The 25,668-nt window shown below is 37.1% G+C and overlaps 1 protein-coding gene across 2 annotated transcripts in view; it reads right to left on the reverse strand.

The window, feature by feature from the left end:
• Window positions 1-25,668, reverse strand: part of itga9 (integrin, alpha 9) — an 88,168-nt gene that overhangs the window by 60,886 nt on the left and 1,614 nt on the right. For both annotated transcript variants that reach the window (XM_079854513.1, XM_079854512.1), the window contains exons 2-10: window positions 24,493-24,620; window positions 15,902-16,008; window positions 10,028-10,151; window positions 7,338-7,405; window positions 4,060-4,189; window positions 3,892-3,977; window positions 3,711-3,773; window positions 2,382-2,519; window positions 2,074-2,179 (exon numbers count right to left, since the gene is read on the reverse strand). In XM_079854513.1, the coding sequence (XP_079710639.1) occupies window positions 2,074-2,179; window positions 2,382-2,519; window positions 3,711-3,773; window positions 3,892-3,977; window positions 4,060-4,189; window positions 7,338-7,405; window positions 10,028-10,151; window positions 15,902-16,008; window positions 24,493-24,620 (950 nt within the window). The remainder of the gene's footprint in view (window positions 1-2,073; window positions 2,180-2,381; window positions 2,520-3,710; window positions 3,774-3,891; window positions 3,978-4,059; window positions 4,190-7,337; window positions 7,406-10,027; window positions 10,152-15,901; window positions 16,009-24,492; window positions 24,621-25,668) is intronic.

Consider the following 25,668-nt stretch of genomic DNA (forward strand, 5'->3'; position numbering starts at 1 on the left):
ACCCTTGTGCATGAACAGCAGCAGTACACATTTCACTAACACATATTTAAAATGTGCTGAGCTTTGAAAACTTTAACATTTTTATAACTGCTTTGCTTTAAGGTTGACAGTTTTAATGGCATCTGTTTGCATATAGTTCGTCTGATTTGTGATTCTGGATCTGTTTCGTATATGATGGAATTCTGAAACAATAAAAAACATTTGTATAACTGCAAATAATTATAGAAATTCCTGCGAACACTAAATCTGAAGCACCAACCATTAATATCTATATTTATAGGCTGAGATATTTTTGCCACTTGAGACTGAGACAATTTATATGCAAAACCTTTAAATAATTTGCATTCAGAGTTTGGGGTTGGTAAGATTATTTAATGTTTTTGTAAGAAGTCTCTTATATTAACTTAGGCTGCATTTATTTGAACACAAAAATACAGTCAAATTGTGAAATATTATTCTATGCGAAAACTATATTTTAAAACGTAATTTATTCATGCGTTGCAAAGCTGAATTTTCAACATCATTACTCCAGTCTTCAGTGTCACATGATCCTTCAGAAATCATTCTAATGCTCAGGAAACATTTATGATTATTCTTATTAACAGTTGTGATGCTTAATGTTTTTGTGGAAACCTTGAAGGATTTTTTTTCAGGATTCTCTGACAAATAGAAAGTTTAAAAGAGCAGGATTTATTTGCAATAGAAATCTTTATTAGGGAACAGACCCCCCTGTTTTTCACATGCTGATGTAAATTTATACCCAATAAGAGGCAGGTCAAAGGGAAACAGGTTAACCTCATGTAATCTCTTTATGGTTACAGCCTCCTAAAAGACAATTTACTACAACACTGACCCCTAAAGAAGTTAATGCTTCTCGATACACACGTACATTTTTACTAAGATGCTTGATTGTTTGAATCAGATTCTTGTTTTAAAAGTGCTGCCAACCCCCTCGCTGTCCCACAACGGAAAGATTCACTTCCTGTTTAATCTGACACATCTGTCTCCACTTCTCAGATATTCCTCAGGCCATTTGAATTAGCTTTTTCATAAGCTCTGATTTCTTACCATCTTGTTTCCACATGAATGGATTTGTGTTTGGTCTTTTATTATCAGATGGTCAGTCTCCCTAAACACTTTCAGTAACACTTATGAGGAAAGTCCGTACTAAAACTACAAAAAAAGGCAACATGCAGAAAATAGAGCTACAATCAAGCAATGCATCAGGTAAAGAGCGAAACCAGATGCCAAGAAAAGCCTCCGACTGGATTCTGGGGTGCCAGGAAAATCAAGAGTGAGAACACAAGTCACAGAGGAGATATCTGAGGTTTGAGTCTGCTTCACATCAAAATATCTTTTCCAGTTACTTGACAAACGATGTCTGTCTGTCTCCAATACAGTGGAAATATGAGTTTTGCAAAATTTGCTTTTGTGATCATTTTGAATTTAAAGGACTATACCAGGTTAAACATATGTGTACTGTAACACACTTACAATTCATTGTGTGATAACTGCATATTTAAAACATCAACTACCATTCAAAAGTTTTTTATTTTTATGTTTTTAATAGAAGTCTCTTCTGCTCACCAAGGCTCCATTTATTTGATCAAAAATACAGTAAAAACAGTAATATTGTGAAATATTGTAAAATGTAATTTATTCCTGTGATCAAAGCTGAATTTTCATCATCATTACTCCAGTTTTCAGTGTCACATGATCCTTCAGAAATCATTCTTATTAGATGATTTGCGGCTCGAAGAAATTTTGTTTATTGTTATCAATGTTGAAAAACCATGATACACTTTTTTTTTAGGATTCTTTACATTTTCAAAGTTCAAATTAGCAGTATTTATTTGAAATATGATTTTTTTTGTAACATTATAAACGTCTTTACTGTCAATTTTGATCAATTTAATGCATCCTTGCTGAATAAAAGTATTAATTTATTTCAAAGAAATAATCTGACAGACTCTTTCAGAATATTCCTTTATGTTGAAGGTCTTCACTATTAGTTGCTCATGCACTGCTCTGATGTGTGATCATTTTGAACTCAAGCAGACTTTGGACACTGACCTTGGTAGCCATCGTCATCAATGTCCCCAAGAGACGTGATACACTCTCCAAAATGAGCGTTGTATGCATTGTCACCGTTCAATATCGCGACCTCCTCCATTACTCCCTGAACAAACAGGAACAAAAAACTTGTGTTCAAAACATTTGTCAAGTTGCATGAAGATATTTACCTTAAAATTAAAACCTGGTCACAATGCAGCTTTAAGACATTAGTGTACCAACTTTAAAAGCATTTAAGTGTCGTTTATGACAAATATTGGCATCATTAATAAGTAACACAGTATGTATGTAAGGCATGGTGAACTCACATTACCACTGCTGAGGTAAACAGAAACTTGGCCTTCATCCCGGATTTTGCTGTGCATGGGTGCTCCCACCAGCAAGTCCGACAGTCCGTCCGCGTTTAGGTCAACTGCACACAATGAGGAGCCAAAGTAAGAGCCCATCTGAAACCAAGCCGAGCCAAGAGCAAACGGGTCAGGTTACAACGCCATGCACAGGGCACATACACCTCCATAAGATGCATTACCTCATACTGTTCCCTTTTGGAAGAAAGTCAAGCTACGCTGACCTATATTTGAATATACTGTACATGAATATATATAAGATCTGAGAGCTGTTTTTCAACTAACAACTTCAATTTTTGTCCTTTTTTCTTACATTCAAAACTTGGGACATAGATCATGAGTCATATGCACGACTTTAACCCTGTAAAACACATTTAGACACAATATAAGAAACAAGTTGGCATATGTTTTTTTTTTGTTGAGTATCATATTTGATGCATCAGGCTTTTATGACTAATATGATATAGTGAATTTCTTACTCAAGGAGGAAAAAAGTCCTCAATTTCATTGTCAGACTCAAATTGAGCAAAACTATGCAATTTGATGCAGTTGATAATATATATATATGGTAAAATAATTAAATTTGATAGCTTGTAAAGTAAACAAATGAGATCTTTATAACAGTATAGCAACTACTTACATAAATTGCATATAAATATCAGTGGACACTCTATATCTCCCAATAATGTCTCAGTAAGATGATATTTAAATGCTTGGTTTTATGATCAAATCTCTGTAGTTTTTATTGTGTGTGTGTGTGTGGGGGGGGGGGGGGCATAATAGAATGCAATACAACAATGCCTACTGTTTCATATTATATTCACATTTTAACACGATTTTTTCTAAAAAAGAAAAAATTATGTAAGGATAATTACGTAAACCTAAGTTGCTTCAGTCCAATAAGTGTCCATCTTAAAATATTACTAACAATATAAAAGTTATGTTTACTTTATAAAAATCATTTAGATACTAAAATGACTTTTACTTGCTAAAAAAGTAAAAACTATCAATCAGAGGGCATGTAGTAGATTTGATCATATTGACAATTTAGAGGCATAAGAAATTTGCATATCAAGTATGATACACTAGGCGTTTAAAGGGTTAATGGCATTTTTATGATGCTTTTTGTCCTTTTAGGATCTCCACAGCCCCTGATCAACACATGCATTTGTACAAATTCTTCAAAACTGTGTTGCACAGAAAAGAGAACGATTCCTTTAAATAGCAATGAGTGATTAAATAAACATCTAACATTTGGAAGAAATGAGTAAACCTGAACACTATACCCACCATTTTCCCTGAGGCTTGAAAGATCTTCACAAGAGATGTTCCCTCAATTCTGAAGACGTAAACCTAAAATGACGGATGACAATGTGGTTTTATAATGTCAAAGTTGGTGTAATGTAAACAGAACCTGGAAGCAATGATGCAATTTCTGAACACTGCAGGAAACTAAGTGAAAACCACCCACTTTTCCACCACCACTGTCTTGAGGTGCACCAGCTGCCACATCTATGGTGTTTGGAGAGGAAAAGTGACCAGCAGTCACAGCATACCCTAAAAAACACAAATCTGTGATGGACTGACTACAGCATGCAATATTGAAGTAGTTATTAACATCTAAATAAGCAGGAATTACCAAGGTAGCTGTATCTATGAGGGCTCAGGTCGTCTTGATTAAGGTTGTAGTGAGTATTGGATGTCATGTTAAACACTTTGACTGTTCCGGTCCAGTAGTAAGAACCAGGTGCACCCATGATAACCAGCTCCTAGAAAACAATATCAAAAGCAATGGAGATCCATTCAAAAAGACAAAAAAAATTCAACAGGCTTCAGCACATTTCCTTACAGCTGAAAAGAAAGTTACATTTCAAATTATAGGATAAAAACACAGAGCTGTTGGTGTGGCTTTGGTCAACCGAAAGCCACAAACCATGTTGTATTATCTGCTGGTAACCCAACCGTGAGCTGAAATGGCAGCTGCTGTTCTTCGCTTTGATCACTCAATGGACTTTAAACTGGAGGAGAACTCAAGCCTTTGAACTGTTTTAATTGCTCCACATTGTCACACTCCAAATAAGACATTTTTTTATTTACATGGCTGCCCCAATGGAGCACAACAGTAGGGTAAGAAGCAAACATCTCATTCTGTTTCTCCATAGAGAAATGTATTTTTTGTGAAAGATCAATGTAAGGTTGTTCACTTTTCTAACTTTAAGTTCAACATTTATTTAGCCATTTCAAAATTATATTTGTTAGGAATTTGTCTTGGTATGCTCACATATACAACTTAATTAACAACAATACACTGACACAACAACACATCCCACACCTCACATATACCCCCCAATAACATCAAATACACAGACATGAACAACACATATTGCACATTAAGTGTGTCAGCGGGTTATGAACCAGTCCATAATTGCTTTAGTTAGTGTGTAATGTTGCTGTTTGAGCATAAACAACATCTGCAAAGTTACGACGCTCAAAGTTCAAAGCAAAGGGAGATATCTGCTTTTAAAGAAATCGCTTTTTAAGGACTACAACAAACGGCTGGTAGAGACTACACCACATTCCTCCATTCCTAAAATTTACATAAACCCCACCCCCGGAACACGATTTATAGATTATCAAGACAGAATATGCTAATCAATGACTAGAAGATAACTACACATAAGCTACATAAATTCATCAACTAACCATTCAGAAATGTCCTGTTGCTTCTACATGTTGTCACTTCTTCTTGAGTCTCTCCATCTTTGTCTGACTCCGGTTTGAACATAAAAGGCTAAAAGTTTTAGAAATTTTCAGTGCATGTCTGTGTGATGTAAAAGGACACAAGCTTTTGAAGCTCCGCCCCCTGTGCCGGGAGCAGCAGCTCATTTGCATTTAAAGGACAGGCAAAAAACTGCGTTTTTGCTCACCCTCAAAAAGTGACAACTTTAACATGCTATATAAAAATATCTGTGGGATATTTTGAGCTAAAACTTCGCATACACACTCTGGGGACATCAGAGACTTATTTTACATCTTGTGAAAAAGGCATTATACCACCCCTTTTAGCAATGACATATACTAGGTAAAAAAAAATAAAAATAAAAATAAATGTTTAGTTCCTCACATTAATACTAAAATCCAGAAAAGAAATCAAACAATTAGAAAATTTAGTGTTTTTTAATCTCAATATTTTTATTTATTTATTGCATATAGTATACTTGATTTTTTTTATTAATATAATATAATATATTAATATAATATAATATAGATTTATAAAATATATAGATTTACACTGTTTAATTGGCAATGCTTAGAACCCTTATAAAATCTCTATGAAGAAAATGAAATGGAAAAATACTTGGAACGTGGAACCAAAGCCACTGGAAAGGTTGGTGGTCCCTGTTGTGCTCTAATCGACATATACATTTCAAAAAACGCACAATTTGGCATAAATGTTTAGCTCTGAATCTTTGGTGGGAAATTTTTTTTTTTCCCTTTTTCCGACACCCATTATCTCTGAGGATACAAATATAATGACAGAAGAATTAGGCTCTTTTACGTAGTTATTTTGAGTTTCATCAAGCCACAAATGGACGCTCTCCACTGCTTTTTCCATTTCACAACGCATGACTGCTAAAAAACTCACAAATGCTGTTTGACTTGGTCAGTCCTGCCAAACATGTAAAAACACCACCTCCAGCTGAGCCGACAGCATTCAATCAAGGAGTTTTTAGACATCTGTTTTAGCCACTTAAGGTCTAGATGGTCACATTCTTCCAAATGATAAAGAGCCATTACCACCCAAACTACAAAGCCATGCCATTCTTCTATGGGTCAAGCCTTTTGAATTCCTCTCTGTGAATGTCCAACACTGATCTGGTCAGCTTTAAAACTATATAGACAACAAGCTCTGTTCCAAAATCTAGTGAACTACCATTTCTCAGCCATCTCTTAAAACACACAGTCTGATAAATGAATAACACCTCAGTAATCAGAACCTCTAGGGAGTTTATTTTCCAGTCATATTTCGTTCTCGTTTAAGAAAAACAAAGTGAAAAGGGTCAGAGAGTGAGTGATGATATTGATGAACCGTTGGGCATCACATCTGTCAGCCTGTGTTCTCGTATCTGATCCAAACATTGTTTCCAAAGCCTGGACTGCACGTTAACAGGTTGGCTGCACTTCATACAAAACACCGAAACGGTCAATGTGCAAAACGAAGAGCGAGTGGACAAACAACTCGCAAGCCTTCATGCAAACGTGTGCATCGCACACAAAAACTTTGAATTCTGTTCAAATTCTTGCAGGGATCTGTTAAACAGAGGCTAACAGGCCTGTCGAGCCAAGGACTGGATTTTATGCAACCTTCTTCTTAAAGGGATAGTTCACACTAACATTTTTAAGAAAAACTATTTTAAAGAAAGCTCTAACTGCTCTTTCCCAATCAATAAAAGCATATAGTGACTAGAAGCTGTCAACCTCCAAAAAGGACAAAATCGGACCATAAATGCAATAAAGTAGACTGTGCATATGACTTGTGCATTCAATTTTAAGACTTCTGAAGTCGTATAATGGCTATAGTTAACCTTGATTCCCATCCTACACGACTATCATTCACATATGCACATGTGCAAATGCAAATTGAAAATATTCAGAAGCACATCAAGGTGTACAGACTACTTTTATTGGTCTTGATAGCCACAGATGGAAAAAGCAGATTGGGGATTCTGCTAAACATCTTCATTTGTGTTCAAAACATCACAGGTTTGGTGAGTAAATAATGAGACATATTTGGGTGAACCCTGGAGAATGAATATATCAATCACACACTGTTATATGTCTGTGTTCATACATGTAATCAAGTCATCTGAGCGCCACACATGTGAAAACACATAACAAGCTCGTACTTCTACTGACCTCGGTGAAAACGCCTGCGATCCCGGCTTGGCACGAGCCATGTTCTTCCCCATAGGTCTTCTTATGGTCTGTGAGAGTGAGTAGGGGGAAAGAGACAGAGGAAGAAAAAAAAAAACATCAGACCACAAATGATTTCGCTGTAAGTCTGAGCCAGCATTTACTGGAGTTCTTCCGACATTCCATATGGAGTTAGTCAAAGTCCCAACTCCATCCAAGAGGAATCTGGGGGCCGCGAGACAGACTGAGAACGACCTAACAGCAACACGTTCAACAACAGCTCACACTCAGGAGGGCTTCGAGAACGGGGGGGGTTGGGGGGGTTTGGGGGGCTGGGGGATTGCTGTGCTCTCCGGTTACAGAAAATATTGGGCTTGGATCTCCCCATAATGCACTGCACACACATTGAATGCCCCCAATGCTAACTCATTGGAGACAGGAAAAGATATGGAAGGAAATAAATAACTCAGGAGCTGAACACGGAAACAAATTCTGATCAAGAATTCGTGCACCCTCCCTCGCTCTTTCCGCAGCGAATCAAAACATCTTGTAAAATACGATGAATCCTTCTGGGATGATTAAATTCAATGCTGACGGAGGCGATGAATTTAATATACTACAATAACATCTGTCAAATGTATAATATGTGATACAGGGAGTGATATACAGTCAGTGCAAGCGAATTTTGATATTGACAGCTGTTGATTGGCACCCTTAAAGAAACGTTCATTTCTGTGCATCTGTATTTTTGACTCGTTTCTCAGTATGTAAAAATAAAGAAAGTAGGTGAAAAAAGACTAAACACTTTTGGGTGAAATGCAGAAGGAACACTGACATGAGGCAAAAGTGTTTTAATGAAAGTAACTGTGAATTTTGTTTTTGTATTTTTTCGTAAAAAAAATAAAAGTATTAAAATAAAAAAATAAAATGAGAGAAAGCTGAATCAATTTTTTGTAGTAGTTAATATAATGCCACAAATTCAGGTAAATCTAAACCTAAACATCTCTTTAACAAGCACGTATTGTGATCTCTCATGGGTACATATAACAGCTTTCACAAAAAAAAGTATCAAAAATAGTATCATGGTATTATTATTTCTTTGGATTTGGTAACATGGTGACATCATGGTTTTTTGGACATGCATCCAGGCCATAATGTTTGCTGAATAAAGTCTAAACCATCCCTCAGCTTGATGTGTAAAAAGTAGTGCTGTCAAATCGATTAATCGCGATTAATCACATCTAACATAAAGGTTTTTGTTTACATAATATATGTGTGTGTATATACAGTATATACACACACTCACACAGACATATATACTGTATTTATTTTATATATATATGTATATATATAAATATAATAATATGTATATTATGTAAACAAAGCTTTTATTTTAGATGCGATTAATCGCGATGAATCGATTTGACAGTCTAGTAAAAAGTCAAATATTGAATCTGCATAAGTCCTCCAGATTCCCAAGTGCTGTGCTCTGGTCACATTTCTCTCCAGCAGAGTCTGGAAATGTGCTGCTTCTTTTTGATTCTGGATGTCTGATGCCAGACAACATCACTCTGAGGTTTTGGAGGAAGTTCAGGGCGCCATAACTCATTGTGAAGCCTGTTGAGAACATGTGCCACAATAAACAGTGTCATCTTTCCAACTTGTTCTGAGGGTTCAAGGCTCAGACTTGGCCATCACTGCTGTAGCCTGCTTTCAGTTTTGTGTTTGCTGGGCTTGATGAAGAACTTCTCCTACAATAGGGCTGGTTAGCACCAACTACCTCACGGTACAATATACATTGTCTTACATTTCCAAGATTCATATACATTGCAATGCATCACCATACCACAACTGAACTGAACAATGTCAACTGACATGTATTAGCAAGATCAGTTTCAATGTCTCTCGCGCGGTTCACTTCACTTTAGTCCATTATGGCGCCTCATGGAAGCGGCTCTGACCACACTGAGAAACAGCGGTTTCAGAGTTCACGCTCATTTAGACGACCTGCTTCTACATTAGTTAAATTGTGGCGCAATTATGGTAATACTTGGGGTTAGAGGTTTGCTTAAATGAATAACCTTAAGTATTATTCGTAATAGTAATAGCAATGTTTGCTTTAGCAGTTACCACTAACACATACTCTCTCATTGCTGAATAACAGGACAATAACAATCAATGATCTTGATACAACTGATACGCTGAAAGTAACTTTCAAATCGCTTGTACATTTAAAAGACCAGAGCTGTTGTTAACTAAAACAAAATAAAATAAAAATTTGTTAAATGAAATAAAGCTAAATAAAATAAATAAATAAAATTAAATATAAATATTAGATTTTAGACAAGTACTAAAATTACTAAAAATAAAATAAAGAAAAATATTATATAAAAAGTTAAATAGATAAATTAAAAAAATAAAACTGACAAATGCACATAACAAAACTAAATGTGAAATAAAAATAAATGAAGGCTAAATAGAACTACTTAAAAACAACAACAACTACTAATAAAACTGGCAAAAGCACATACAATTACCAGACCTTTAAAACGGAAATTGAGATGAAAACTGAAAATATGAAAATAAAATCTAATTCAAAACATTAAATACTATAGCAGTATATAAAAATATAAAAAATAACACTACAAGAATGACTATTGAGGGAGTTAAAGTGATAGAGAGCGAGTCGATACCTTCATAACACGGTATGAGAGGCTGTGATTTGCCCTGGAGATTGGCTGAGATGATGGAGCAGTATCCGTGGGGAAGAATATACTCCGATTCATAGTATACATTCTTCCAGCGGTGAGCGCAGGCCTGCAGACAATAAAAGAAAAGGAAGGGGGGAGTAGTTAGACAGTGTAGACAGCTTATTTAATTTGACATGAATCACAGGTACAAGTACAACCCATTGACCAGACTCTACATCCCTTACAGCCTCTTTTTCATTTGCATCTAATTAAATATGGTGTCTACCATGACTAAGGCGTGTATATATCTCACACACATCAGGTCTAAATTTGCATCATCATCATCATCATCAGCATGGTAATTGCACCAAGAAACCAACAGGATACACAGACAAAGCTTCTTCTCTTTATTCCAGTGCCAAATTAACTTCTGAGACAAAACCAGCTGGCCACGGCTGTGGATCTAATATGTCCACTGAGAGGGGGTTGTTGGTTTTAGAAAGCTGAGCATCTTCATTCAAACATCTCTGATCCCTGGAACAACAGAAGCGCTCAAGGCTGTGAAGCCAGCCAGAGAGCAGAGAGACTCTGAGAGAGAGAGAGAGAGAGAACAGACAAAGAGAAAGCAAAAAGGTCATAGACAGAGGACAGTAACTAAAGTAGTTGCATTTCCTGAAGGAAGTGCCTGAAGGAAGTTCTTGCAAGGACGGATAGTGTTAAAGATTAGGATTGTAACAGAAACCCTCTAAGAGTCCATGCATTAATATTTTTTCTTAATATTCTCCTGATTTTGGCTTAATTTTCCTCATGATTCGAACAGATTTTTTCTTTTGTTTACAGTGATCTGGACATCGCATTAATATTCATGTCTGTAGCACAAACAGTTCACACTTCAAAGTCTAATAATGCTGTTTGTATGAGAAATAGAAACAGTGATACTTGTCTTAGCAAACACCACTAACAACTTCAAGTAGCAACCACTAACAACTTTTAACAAGTCATTATAACAACAACAATAACATGGAAATGATCACGCAAACCCTGCCATCAACAATCTAAAACCTCTCTGTTTCGCTCATTAAAACAGTCCTATAATCGTGTGCCACAAACTTTCCTTTCCCCATTTTATTTAGAGTCAAATCCCTTGTCGAAAAGCTCAGGATTGTGGAGAAACCAAATTCCCACCAAAACACAGTTCAGCTTCCTGTTTCTCCATGATGGAAACGGCACAACAGCTCCGTTGAGATAAACAACCAAGTTTAGGATATTACAGCCACACGGATTCATACAAAATGCTCACACATGATGTCAGATGACTATCTGGCAGTAGTTTGTTGTGTTGAGAAACACTGCTAGTCTGTTTGACTGTCAGAGCCTTATGCCTGCTACAGACTTTGTGATTTCGGCAATCCTAGAAGATCATTACAAATCACACTGTACGACATGGACTGAGTGCAACATGCATGTAGACTGTACGATAATGACACCTATTGAATCGTGGCTACGACGAATGAAAAGTCATCAGTATGCGCTGGTAGCAAACAAATAGAGCAAGATGAATCGCATTTTGGCAATTTTTATGTGCGATAAAAAAAGAGGATGAAGCAAAAGAGGAGAATATGGATGCGGTCATGGCTAGGGAAAAGAGGCCAACTTGGCATGCCAATTTTGCAAATGGAGCTCGAGGTAATAGTTTTAAGTTTTAGCACCATATCGTGTTGATCAATACGCCATTTCATGTTGCATTTTTATTGGCTTTACACACTGTAAGATGATCATGTCAAATTTCTGACATTGTCAGAAAATGATCACAGGCTATCTTTGGTCGCAAGATCGTGACAACGGCCATCTTTTAACGTCTCTCACTGTACGACGTAGGACCATCGTTAAGGAGCCACAACCACAGAAATCCCCATTATTGTTCACCTTTCGTCTGGGACAGCCCAAAATCACACAATGTGTACCGGGCATAAAGCAGTTCACTATCATCTAAACTCAAAACAATCCACATTTGACAACCTGAATGTCAATAAAACATCCTCAGCCTGTCTAATGACAACCAAAGGAACAAACTCCAACTTATTCCCTGGCAGCCGGCATTGGGAAACACACAGCACAGACGTAGTGAAATACGTAATGCTTAACTAAATCAGGAATGAGTCTGAGATGTGCTTTTCCCCTCAGAGGCTCTGAGTCACCGTGGATCACGGGCTAATCATGTTTCTGCTCATGCTGAGAGCTGATTGGCTGAGGGAAGGCCAACACATCTGCCCAACAGCTCTCTTATATGCCTTACATGTAAACGTGACTCCCTTCAAATGCAGCTATTTGTTGCGGTGGGACACACACTGTAAACGCATGTATATGCGTCTATAAAGTCAAAGTGCTTTCAGGTTATAAAATACATTTTGTATGCTCACATATGCACACAGCTTTCATTGTAAAGCACATTTGATCATTCAAATGTTTGGGATTGGTAAGACTTACAGTCTGTAATGTTTTTAAGGTAAAGACTACATTTATTACAAATACAGTAAAAGCAGCAATATAATATAATTAAAATATCAGTTCTCTATCTGAATATATTTTAAAACGTAGTTTATTCCTGTAATGCAAATCATTACTCCAATCTTCAGTGTCACATGATCCCTCAGAAATCACTCTAATATGCTGATTTGAAGAAACATTTCTTCTTATTATCAATGTTGAAAACAGTTGTGCAGCTTAATGTTTTTTTTTTCAGGATTATTTGATGAATAGAAAGTTTAAAAGAACAGCATTAAAGGGGTCATGACTAGCCTGGTTAAAACCAGACCATTCTCAGTAGTAACTGAGTTATGGTCTGGCAAAGCTTCATTAATAACTAATTTCCAAAGGGGCGTCACCAACGGATGTCGCTCAAATGCCTCTGGGCGCAGTTGGATAGACCTAAAACCAATCAGAGCGATCGTCATCGTGTAAAGCCATATGCTGCGTCCCAATTCGCCTAAGTTACACTACGCCATAAAAGTATGTACTCTTTTTGTGAAGAAAAGGTATTTACTTTTGAATGTGTAGCAAAAAAGTAGGCAAGCTTTGGGACATACTACTTCGTCATCTTTATCGGACGGATCTGTCGCGTGCATCCTGTCATGTAAACTGCCCTGTCAATCATCTTGTCACAGTTAAAATCCTCTATTAAATCTAATTTAATTTCCTACCGTTTCGGAGAGAAATGTAGTAGCACGTTCATCTGACAGTGGGTCTTTCATGGAGACTGTCCTCATGTGTTTGCAATTTGAATATAATAATGCATTTAAAAGTTGCTGCGCTTCACCAACAGACGTCGCTCAATGGGCGCAATTGGATAGACCTAAAACCAGAACGATCAGAGCGATCGTCATCGTGTAAAGCCCGCCCCAACGTTTCTGATTGGTGCCGCGATATTGACAGATTAGAAATGGGCTTGAATGAGCTCTTTGCCAGACTACTTGCAGAGCAAATCTAAATTTGCCGGAAGTTGTCTGGGTTTTCCCAGGCTTGGTCATGACATGAGAAACCAAATTTGCTTTGATCTTTTGGTATGTAAGAGGTCTTTGTACCATTAAAACTTCCTGCAAGTTTCATAGCTTAAGACGTCCTCCCCATTATAAATGAAGCATTTATTTAATCAAGCTCTAATTAAAGCTCGTTGGAGATCCGTGGTAAGAAGTGACGTCACAGTACGAAGTGACGTACCAGTCGTTTGCATATGACCGCCTCCAGCGCAAGACAACTACGCCTCGTTTCGCATCATCGCATTGTTGTCACGCTCACAGGTGTTCAGTCGACGTGCAGCGAGTGGGTCTGTCTACAAGAAGATTGCGACGCCACGCAGATGTGCTATTCCTGGCTGTGGACAAACAAAATGTTTGAATACGCTGCCGAACGATCCAGACGTCAGGGAAAAATGGATGTAGTTTATTTTTTTGCGGACGTCCCAGTCACGGCAGTGTTAATTTAAGCGTGTATTCTCTACATTTCAAGGATGACTGTTTTGAGAACAAATCGCAGTATGATGCTGGCTTTGCCAGAAAACTGTTGCTGAAAGATCAGGCCGTGCCGACTATTCTGGGTCCCAACGACGCCGCAAACTGTAAGTAATGTATTTCATCTTAAAACTACTTTTAGCCAATGACTTTAGCCAATCATAACAGTGGGCGTTAACACTGAACTCTTAAAGAGGAAACACCCCCAAAACAGACTGTTTGAATCAGAGGATGAGAAACAGGGTGGGAAAAGGTCATTTAAACGTTTTTTTGTCCAAAAAACTATAGTAATACCATAATTGCACCTAAGGGAACATAATAAAACAAAAACAAAAACCATGTTATGACCCCTTTAACATTATAAATGTCTTTACTGTCACTTTTGATCGTTTGAATGTGTCCTAGCTGAATAAAAGCATTCATTTCTCTAAAAGAAATTAAACAGACGCCAAACGGTAGCATGCATATCGAGTTTATGGTGCAATCAAGAGATCAAAAAACTCAACGTCACCCTGACTGCAATCTCACCTCCGTGGAAAAACACACTATATAAAACAGCTCTAAAATCTTATTGCATGAGCTAACGCCACGTCTTCGGTTGCTGTGCCACATCTCCCGCCAATTAAAAACATTTATACAGCCTTGATTGTGTTGGTGTCTCTCTTGCACGTGGTTCTCCTGGGCAATGCCCATATGTTTAATCCGGTCCTGAATTGTAAATACTAATCTACCAACCAAATTACCATCATTACAGCTTCCACTATAACATGCCATCTCTCCCTCAACCTCTTTGATTTGAACATATCAGTGCTGTAAGTGTCCTTGCCTCTGTCAGACCACCCTGATCCTGCCTTCCTGTAAGACGCCCATCAAAACCCAGAGAACCCCACGACAGGGTTCTGCAGTTAAGACGTAACGAGGAGTCTGACCTCGAATCGGACCACCACGACACAATTCAAGCCTGAAGAAACCTGGAAACAGAGCAGATCGGTGCTGCTGACGTCTTGTTTGACTTCTTTGTCCATTTAGAGCATCTATCCTAGAGCTCCAGTTTGTCATCATGATAAAATGGCCCTCACTTCAAACACTCTTGCTGTCTCTTGATGTATGGAACAGCTGGAGTTTAACAATGCGGTCGTAGTGAAAGATATTTGTAACAATGATGGCTTTAGTTTCTGCCCATGTTTTACAAGTCGATGTGGTTTGTATTAAACAACTGCTGAGATGGTTGAAAAATAGGTTGTTAAGAAAAAAAAGTGGAACAACGAATAAAGCAAAGCATGATTGAGATTATTATTACAAAAAAAAGTCTATTGTATTCAAACAAAACCCCTGTTGGCGAAAAGCATCAATTTCCTACTCTTATACATCAGTCACGTTAAATCTGGACCATTTTGACCATAATTACCTGTTTAACGCTTGAGTCTTTCATCCTCATGTTTCATTAAACTTTGAACAGGTTACTGTAAAATATTAAGGCAATCGTGCTGCAAAAATGAGTCCTAAAACCCAGAAACTAGTTAATATTTTTCCACTTCTGGTTCATCCCAATATTTTTTGGTTTTTTTTTTGATAAATGCCTGAATGTGATTGTAATTAGGCTTCAAAATTTCATAAAAGTTGTGTTCATTTGTGAAGACCATCTTGTTGAACAAAATGAACTCTTTTGGGGTCACAGAGCTTTATTTCTGCAATAATCCAAAAGCCAATGGATAAATCCATAAATGGTAACCAGGGTGATGATAACTTCCGGTTTGGCCTACAAAAAAACCGTCATCTCTGCATGTGCAAAAAACACAACTCATCCAATCAGAATTTAGAGTCACAGTTGGAAACCAATGGTTGTTTTCAGTGTTTAAACGGAACATACCAGAATTTTGCCGTTGGTTTTGTCCTGTCGAGCGAGACTGACCCCCATCCACTCGTTGTTCCTGTCGCCTTGACACGTCTTCCCACAGGACTCCCTCTGCTTATTTCCTAGAGTAAAGAATGAGAACGTTAGCCAACAGAGAAACAAACATCTCTGTCTGCAAAGAGAAACATAATAAAACCACGCTGAGACACGCACCAGACAGCCTGAAACAAAACTCAAACAGACAATTGTTTGAGACAGTTTAATATGCTTAAATACAGACAATGCATCTACAGATGGAACAAGAGAATTTGTGTTAGTAAGATGAGTCGGCACAAAATATTTGAAATGTGAAACTCATCAAATATGAATACATAAAGTGTGTGAACTCATTCCAATGCTCACAATGCTGGTGTGCAACTGCTCTACTTGGGAATCATAAAGTCTAGACTAGGGCTTCTCCCTAATAGTCAACTAATCGTTAAATGTAAAACTTCTAGTCGACCACAATTGTATTAGTCGGTTAGTCGCTTAGAAAAAAAAGAAAAAAGTCACACAGTCACGTGAGGACGTTACCGGCGGGTCATTGTGTTACGTGTTTACATGTCGGGCAGTAAATCTGAAGGTTCACCCATCATCCATCGACCTCAAATATGGCTTATCATTTGAAACATGTAAGAAGTAGCAACTTTACTTGGCTGCTCACTCTAACATTAAGTGTGCGCTATTATTAGTCGCATATCCAAGTGTTTGTGCAGCGTGTGGAAGCTAAAGTATTAGCATGCTTACTGCATGACAGAGGCGTCGGCGTGATCACTTGCATTTCTTCCTGATAACAGCGAAAACAACTTATTTTTGGTCATACAAAATGATGGTTTAGATAAGAGTAATACATCATTCAATACTGTTCTTTTATGTGTGTACACTCACAATAACAACAAAATGTTGCGCTTTTGTAAAATAAAGAAAACAAACCGGATGTGCTTTCTGCCGTCTCAGTCTCCGTGAACTGCAGCGCGTCACAGAAATGAACCGAAACTCAGTGTATAGGCTTCTTGCCTTACAGGCACGTCTACTTTTAAACTAACCAATTCAATTAGAAAACAAATACTCTATGGTTAAGGTCCATTTTCTCTCTAAAGCGCGTCCATTCAATTCCGTTTAATAACTGTCAAGCAAGACTAAGAAGACTGTAGAGACTATTTCTACTAATGGTTGCTTTTGGGAAACGCATCCCAGTCTGTTTACTAAAATGCAAGGCTTAAAGGGTAACTCTCGCCAAAATGCAACCTAGGGTCTTTTTGTTAATCTACCCGAGTCAAAGTTTCGTGTAAAGGCATAATTAGAATGGAAACTCCACTTTTAAGATTGACCGTATTTTCATTTTTGGTCAAAATGCCTTTTGAATGGGAGTGCATGGGGCACTATATGACAGTATCAAAAATCGCTATTTTTAAAACACTAAGAAGGCTCGACACAACATGAAACTGTGCTGAAGTATCACCAGGGGCTCTACACATGAACTCCAGCATTGAGAACATTGTTTGTGTACACAGAGTTTACTAAAAAGAAAGATTTTGAACATCTCACTGTAGCTGTGTCCGCCGGCATTTTGTCAGTCAAAAATAGTCGATCTCCGAATGTGAATGAACTGACTCTGAATTTTAGTATTGTTTCTTGAGGATCCTTTTTCAAATACAAGGTTAAAGCATGATATCGATTCATTTATCTCTAAATGTTTGGATTAAATATGATTAAAGGTGACCTTGGGAAATATGAACCATGACGTATCAGCTTCTTGAATAAGATATGTTCTAATTTGGAGATATTCTATTGTCTATTTTGGGCTTTTATTAGTGTACAGAAATGGAGGATTTATGAGCACAGGCGTGTTATTCCTGCAGGGAGTTTATCTAAGCATAAGGGTCGACTTTAATGTTTATCTATGAGCGTTGAGCTACAGCGGCCCTCTGAGGGGCAAACTGTGATTGTCCGCAGGAAAAGAGTGATGGCTCCCGGGACTACGGCTGTTTTCTTTGGCTCTGGTTATTTTCTCTTCCTTCTCAGCAGACTGACAGCATCGGCTCAGAGACTTCCAGACTTAGGCTGTGAAATGCCCAGTTGAACTCGGATGTCTGTTCTACTCCCAGCCAGTTTTGGTATGAATAAATGAAGCAATGCATTACCAAAAAAATAATAATTCACACCAGTCCAAAACCGAGTAAAAAGTGAGAAAACTACTCAAAAGTGAGTAGTTTTGCAGTCTACTACCAACACTTGTTGGTAAAATCGGTGAAATTTATGGTAAAAATGGCATCTGTGGTTGCCAGAACTTTACTGTAAAGATACGATAACAACATTTTAGGTTTTAAAGATTTAACGTAAAATATGAACGTACATATTTCATTAACTAGTATATAATATGTTAATATACCAACCTATTGAAGTACTATCTGTTTGGCATTTTTATAGTGCACTGACTCACAACCACCAAAAACAGGTGGTGATGAGAAAGTCACATGAAGAATCAAAGCTCAAGTACAAGCTGAAGTAAATACTAATATAAAGGAGGTGCACAGTGTCATTCACACAACACAAAACAAAACACAATCATGGTAACACACGACACTAAAATGATATTCAGAATAGAAAGTTAAAATGAACAGAATTCGTTTGAAATAAAACTGTTTCGTAACAAGTCTTTACTGTCACTTTTGATCAATTTAATAAATCGTTGCTGAGTAAAACTTTTGTAATTTTGAATGGTAATGTACTGTATATATAGGACCATGGTCGACTAGGCAAGTTTTTGTCTCGGGTGGTTCATAAGCTAGTATTTTCAGCAGTTATTACATGAAATCTTGTCAGGAAACAACCTTTTACCTCCTAAACAGCAGTTTGTCAAAGGTGGGACAAATGGTTCTAATCACGTCTTGTTTGAGTTGTTTGGAGTTAATGCTTTTGCCCCTAAAGCTGCGAAGCATCCAAAGCACACAAGGATGAGCGCCAGATCTCGAGTTAGGAGGAAAATACAAACTGTCAAAAACCAAGATGAAGTTTGCTTGGGATATGGACGAAACATTATTTTCAGCAATTAGCAGCGAAGCGCCATCCAAAAAACACTACTCGTCGAACACAGATATATTTCACGGGTTCAAGACTGCAGGAAAACCGCAAGAAGAAATTCCCTTCTAAAAAACCTTGGCCATTGCTTCAAATGAGAGGGCGCGAGGAATGTTCCTCAGACTATAAACATCTCATCAAATCACCGACCCCGGTTCCCCCCGGCTATCTCCGTAACAGACGTGTTTGTTTTCTCATCTGTGAGGGTCCTGAAAGCCGTGTTCTTCTGGTTGTGAACCGCTCAGCGAGGGGATGGCCTTCTCTTTGAAGAGAAGCAGAATGAGATCTGGAAGTCTGGAGTGACAGAGCGAGAGGCTGGAGTGTGCTGGTTGGTTAACTGATAACTGAAGGAAAACAAATGCGCATGCTATCTCTACTTTGATCGTCATGCTAGGCTTAAAGGGTAACTCTCGCCAAAATTGAACCTAGGCTCTTTTTGTTAATCTACCCGAGTCAAACTCTCGTGTATAGGCATAATTAGAATGGAAACGGCACTTTTATGATTGACCGTATTTTCGTTTTAGGTCAAAATGCCTTTTGAATGGGAGTGCATGGGGCACTACTATGATAGCATCAAAAATCACTATTTTTAAAACACTAAGAAGGCTCGACACAACATGAAACTGCTGGAAGTATCACCAGGGGCTCTACACATGAACTCCAGCATTGAGAACATTGTGTGTGTACACAGAGTTTACTAAAAAGAAAGATTTTGTACGACCCACTTTATCAGTTAGTGTTTCCGGTGGCTGGAATTTTGTCAGTCAAAAGTAGTCAATCTCCGAATGCAATGTAACATGAGGAGAGTAAAGATGGAAAGCTCCTAAAGCTTGTTTCCATAAAAACAAAAACAAAAGAGCCTAGGTTCAATTTTGGAGAGAGTTACCCTTTAAGCTAAGCTTGAGAGTTGGTCGACAGAGAATTAGTCAGGTGAGGATCTTTTTAACACCATGGAATCAAAATTACTGCCAATAATAGCTCAGTCCAATCGTTGGCATTAGCATGTTGCTTAGCTAGTAATGCAATACTAAAACACAGTTACTACATTACACTACATTAGACCTATTTTCTGTACAAACTGCACTATTGTATGAAATGTAAACAACCCAGGCCCATTGGGAAACTGTGCCTCTTCCAACATTTACCAAAACCGTATTGGTATGGTAACACTTTACTTACAGCCTTTGTATATAATGCATAAAGTATAACGTAAATACATAAAGCATAACGTATTCAATTCAATGAATTAATCATGCCTTCTAATGCACCTAGTATGGTTTCATGAATAATCGTAACCAGTTATAACACATTATAATACTTATCTATTCATTGAACACACTTTTAGAAAGTATACGTAATTTCCGACGTAATAAAGATGTAATGCATTATAATGTACATTATGAATACATTTATAATGCATTATGTATAAAGGCTTTAAGTAATGTGTTCCAATAACCAGTAAAACACCAACAACTTTTATTCCTTTTCACTCAAAGATTACCTGTTATTTTTAATAAAGACTTATTTTTGCACGGTTCCTTGCACAATACTATATCATGACCTCACAACACTTTTACCACAGTGCACGGTTTCTAAACTAGTGTTGGGTGTAATGCATTACTAAGTAATTAATTACTGTAATTCAATTACTTTTCCCTTGAAAAAGTAAAGTAAGGAATGCTCTTAATTTTTCTGTAATTTGATTACAGTTACTTCTGATGTAATTGCATTAAATACTGTATAGACTATAGAACAATTTTATATAAAACAAATGTAATGTCTAATGAAAAAAAATATGCTTCTCCCTTTAAATACTCAGTTGGAGAATAATTTATGCAATTTTACAATATTTATTTGAAAGAATTAAAAGAGTCAAGAATTTCATGTCTTGACTGGTCGAGATTGATATGGAATTTAGAAAGTAATCAGTAATAACTAATGCAAATCTTTTTAGAGAGAGTAATTAGTACAGTATTGAAGATGTAATTAGTAGCTAGTAATTAAGTTCATATGCTCGTGATTCTGATGGAGTAAAGATTTGTAGACGCAAGTTACTGCATGTTAGCTTCTGCAATTGTGTTTTTATTTCTCGTCTGCTTTTTTAACACTAATTTTGGTACGGTTTAGGAGGAGGTTTGCTATTTTCAAACATCTATGATGCCTTTAAAGGGTGTCTAGGTAGTCATCTCACTAGGTTTTGAAACTTAGACAGAACTATTCTTATAGTTCACAGTACACTATGCAATACAATACCACATTCAGTGCAAAAAACCCTCATCACACAGACAATTATATTACTCTAAATAAAGATCGTAATTGCTCTTCCTGTATGTCTTTGAATGGGATCTGTGTTGCTTGAAAAGGAAATATCATAATTACTGTATTTGATGAAGCTAATGTCATTCTATAAAGTGGAGAATTATCTCCCATAACAACTGAGGACAGTTGGAACGTATTTCACTTTACCAGTAATGAACGTCAATGAATGCTGTAAAAATCTTCAGTGCACGGCTAAAGAACTGCACTAAATATGCTTGCAATTATCAAGATCAAGACCATTCTGGAACCAATAAATTGTTTTGTGTCTCCTAGTGGATGAGTAAATGTCTAGTTATGGCACTGTGTGTATCGTCTGACCCCGTGCACAAGAGTCATGAAACATTCTTCATAAATTGACAACAGACATTCATAATAAGTTTTAAAGAAATAGTTTGCTAAAAATAAAAATCTGGCATAGTTTACTCACCCTTATGTCATTTCCTTCTTCTGTGGAACATAAAAAATTATATTCTTATTCACCTTTTTATATAATGCGTTACACAAAACTGATTGTTTCAAAGCAGCTTTGCAGTGATTAACAGGAAAATAGCAATCAATGCTATTACACAAAGTCCCTCCAGTGGGAGTTCTTCTCTATATCAGTGTCAGTGTTTCTGAACTCCCTGAAACGCCTCCATTGTAGTCTTGTTTTCTTCCGGGAATGAACACGTCACAATATTCCTCATTTAAATAATTAATACGCAGAATAAAGAGGCGGGGCCTGGTTGAGTTAATTAGTAGTGTGTTTTAACTGTTGGTTATGGTAAGGGCCGGGACATTTCCCAAACACGCTTGAAGCGCTCGACCAATTACAACACACTGGTGCAGCCGACCAATCAGAGCACAGCGTGCTTTTCAGAAGGAGGGGCTTCATAGAGACGGGAAGTAAACAGAGCGTTCCTGACAGACTGGGAAAAGAGGAGCCGCAACAATGGAGAATATGTGAAAAATAATGTGTTTTGAACATTCATGCATGAAAACCTATTCAAGTAGAGCCTAAAAACTAAATCAAGATTTAGCAAAAAGGGCATAATAGGTCCTTTTTAACTGACTCTAGTTTACCTCGTATCAGTAGCAGTATTTCTCGAGGGGGGCTTCTGAGGGGTCTTATCCCGCATGATTGATGTAAACTCAAAGCTGGGGCCCCAGGCCCGCTGACACGCCTCATTTGCTCATGTGTGTTCCGTCAGTAAGACCCAGCGTAAGCAGAAGTGTGTGCATTAAAGCCACATAAACCACTCTCATCTCTCCACCACAAGAAAAGAACTCAGAGCTTCAAGAGATTTCTACACACTGGATCCTTGGCACGGCCGATCGGAAAATATTAGCCAAACCATTCATCATTTCTATCAAAATACTTCAGGAGCCAGACAGAAAATGCTACAGACATTGTAACTGATTTCACACAGTAATATTAATAATGTTCAAAAAAGAAAAAGCTTTTAAGATACTGCTGTCTATCACATAAACAAGCTCATAGTATGATGCATGTTTGCAAAAGGAGAAGTGTAAATCTCCCGCTATCAGTGCTGAAAATATCTGTTAGCATAACACGGGTAGTGTGAAAACAACAGGATATAAAATAACAGCCCTGTTTTTGATTATAACTGTGAAAAGTTATTAAAATTGATGAAAACAAGGCAGCTAAAACATTCGTCCAGGCAGGTTTTCAAATATTGACCAGTCCAAATTCCATGTTTAACTTCATGAGCCATTTCAGTGGTAAAGTGGTTTGGGTTAAACTACCCGCGTAAAACAGTTCGCTCGGTGATTTGACTGCACAGATGGCATCTCCTCACTGTTTTTTACTTGAGCTGGTGCTGTCAAACACAAGCACACTTTGACACACACACAATAACACTGTTTCACTTCCCTTTTTACAAGTTCCAAAGTTCTCTTATACACGTTCAACATTGACTTATACAAGTTTTTTGTATATACAATTTCTAGTGCTTTTTTAATGATACGCATTGTTTCAAAGCAGCTTTACAGAAAATCTTTATGTTAATGATCATAATATCCTAATATCTTCATGCCTTGGTCACATTTAGCATATTAGAGCTGGGCGATAATATAGTTTACATTTTGTGATGATACAAGCAATCAAGCAGTTGAGATGTGTGCAACATAGTATATATCAGCCTATGTGTGAATGTGCTGTACATATGCAGACATATATACTTATGTACAACTTATATACCTATACATTGGACATACTTATATAGACCTTTATATGAAGAGCTGAGTGATAATATGGTTACATTTTGTGAGATTTGCTATATAGTATCACTTTACATGAATACTGATTGTATGCAGAGAAAGCTGGATATAATATATATCCAACTTGGGATGGATGGATGGATGGATGGAGCTGTGCGATAATACAATGCAAAGACGCAACCAAGATTTGCTATATAGATTATATTGCTATATACGTAAGAACAATATACTGTATGCATGCAGGTAAAGTAGGATGTACTATCCAACTTTTAATATTTTGCTAATGCAGTTTACATTTTTAAGCAGATGAGATTTACTATATAGTATATACAACTTAAAGGAGAACTCCGGTCAATTTTAACATTGAGCTCATTTTTTTGTACATTTGGAGTGCTGTCAATACAGAGAACAACGACAAAAATCGGTGTTGCCTACACCGAGTTATTCTATTTTTAAAATTTGCACCCTGTTGACTTCAATGGGGCAAGTACTAAACCTGCTTTTAGCCTCTTAACATCCTTGATGTGTCATTACAAGTGCACAGAAAATGTGAGTGATTCCTTCTGAGTGAACACGAGTGGATCTGACTGCAGTAGATGTGAAAGATATGTATAAAAATGATGTTATTTAAGCCAGCGCAAATACCTTTGTTTACATCCTGTTTTTCGGGTGAAGTCCAAAGTAGTCGATTGCCGAGTTCACGCGCATAGGTTTAGTTACCTATGATCACGCGCGTGAACTCGGCAATGCATGCAAGTATGTATATATCATTCTCACACATATATTATACAAACTTTTATGTTAGATGTGATTAATCGCGATTATTCGAGTCGACAGCACTATACTACCTGTATGTATATATATATAGTTTTTTGGTGACTGTATTCTGCTGTTCTTTGATATCAGTGTGAGTTTGGGATGTTTGTGAGATGATGTGAGATACACACCTCTGCCGAGGTCCATCTCAGTGCAGCGTTGCTCTGGGTTGTTGCGGATTCGGCACTTGTACACGGCTCCGGGAGACTGAACTGAACTACTGAAAGACGAGTTTGCTCTGGGAGCCCCAACCACAATCCTACAAACATCAGGAGGAGAAACACACTGTCACTGTACATCACAACACAGCTACACACACACAACCTCTGAGGATACAACACAGTCAATTCATACAGTTTTTGGTCATTGTAAAAGGGAAAATAAAACTAATATTCTTTGTAGGTCTGTTTCTTTTATCTGGAAGTGTCATGTAGCCTATATGACTAATAAGGATGCCTAATAAGTGAATTAGGCCTGGAGGTGGTTTCGCCTTGTCACACTGTCATGGTTTGGCTCTTCAATTCAGTGATGTAAGCACTACATCATTATCTCCACTGAAGCACAAGGCAATGATTTGGGTGCTGGCCAGTGTTTCCCTTTCAAATTTAGGACAGATTTTGGAAGAAAGACTTAACATCTGTGCAGTCACAAGAGAATTTTAAAAAAGTTGCATGTTCGAAATGTATTGGCAAAAGTCGGTTGTAAAAGAAAGGAAAAAAAAAAGTGCTTTACACACTGCAAAAAATGCTTTTCTTACTTAGTATTTTTTTCTCGTTTTCAGTCCAAATATAAAAAATATAGTTTTTGCTTAAAACAAGTAAAATTATCTGCCAAAGGGGTGAGAAAAATAATATTGTTTTTGATTGAATTTAGATTATTTTTCTTACCCCATTGGCATAAATTTGATAATTTTGCTTGTTTTAAGCAAAAACTTACTTAATTTTGATTTATATTCCCAGAAAACAAGTCATACTATCTTATGGCATTTTACTACTTTAGTAAAGACATCTTGACTTTAATTAAGAATTTTTAGATATTGGAAACAAGACAAAAATACTAAAGTAAGAAAAGCATTTTTTTTTTTTTTTTGCAGTGCAGTGCTCATGTTACTGTGTATTTTACTATGGTACTGTGTATTTTACTATGGTACGAGCTGTTAATGCTTAAGAATGTAATGTGATTAAGTGTGATTATTTTGTGGTGCTGCTTGTGATCAGTAATCATAAAATATTAGACAACAAAACATCAAACCTAGTGTAATTCTCCCTCAAATGCATCATCATTTTTGCTCAGTGACTTTAATCAAC

Source organism: Squalius cephalus (genome assembly GCF_949319135.1).
Source record: "Squalius cephalus genome assembly, chromosome: 21".
NCBI classification, from domain to species: domain Eukaryota; kingdom Metazoa; phylum Chordata; class Actinopteri; order Cypriniformes; family Leuciscidae; genus Squalius; species Squalius cephalus.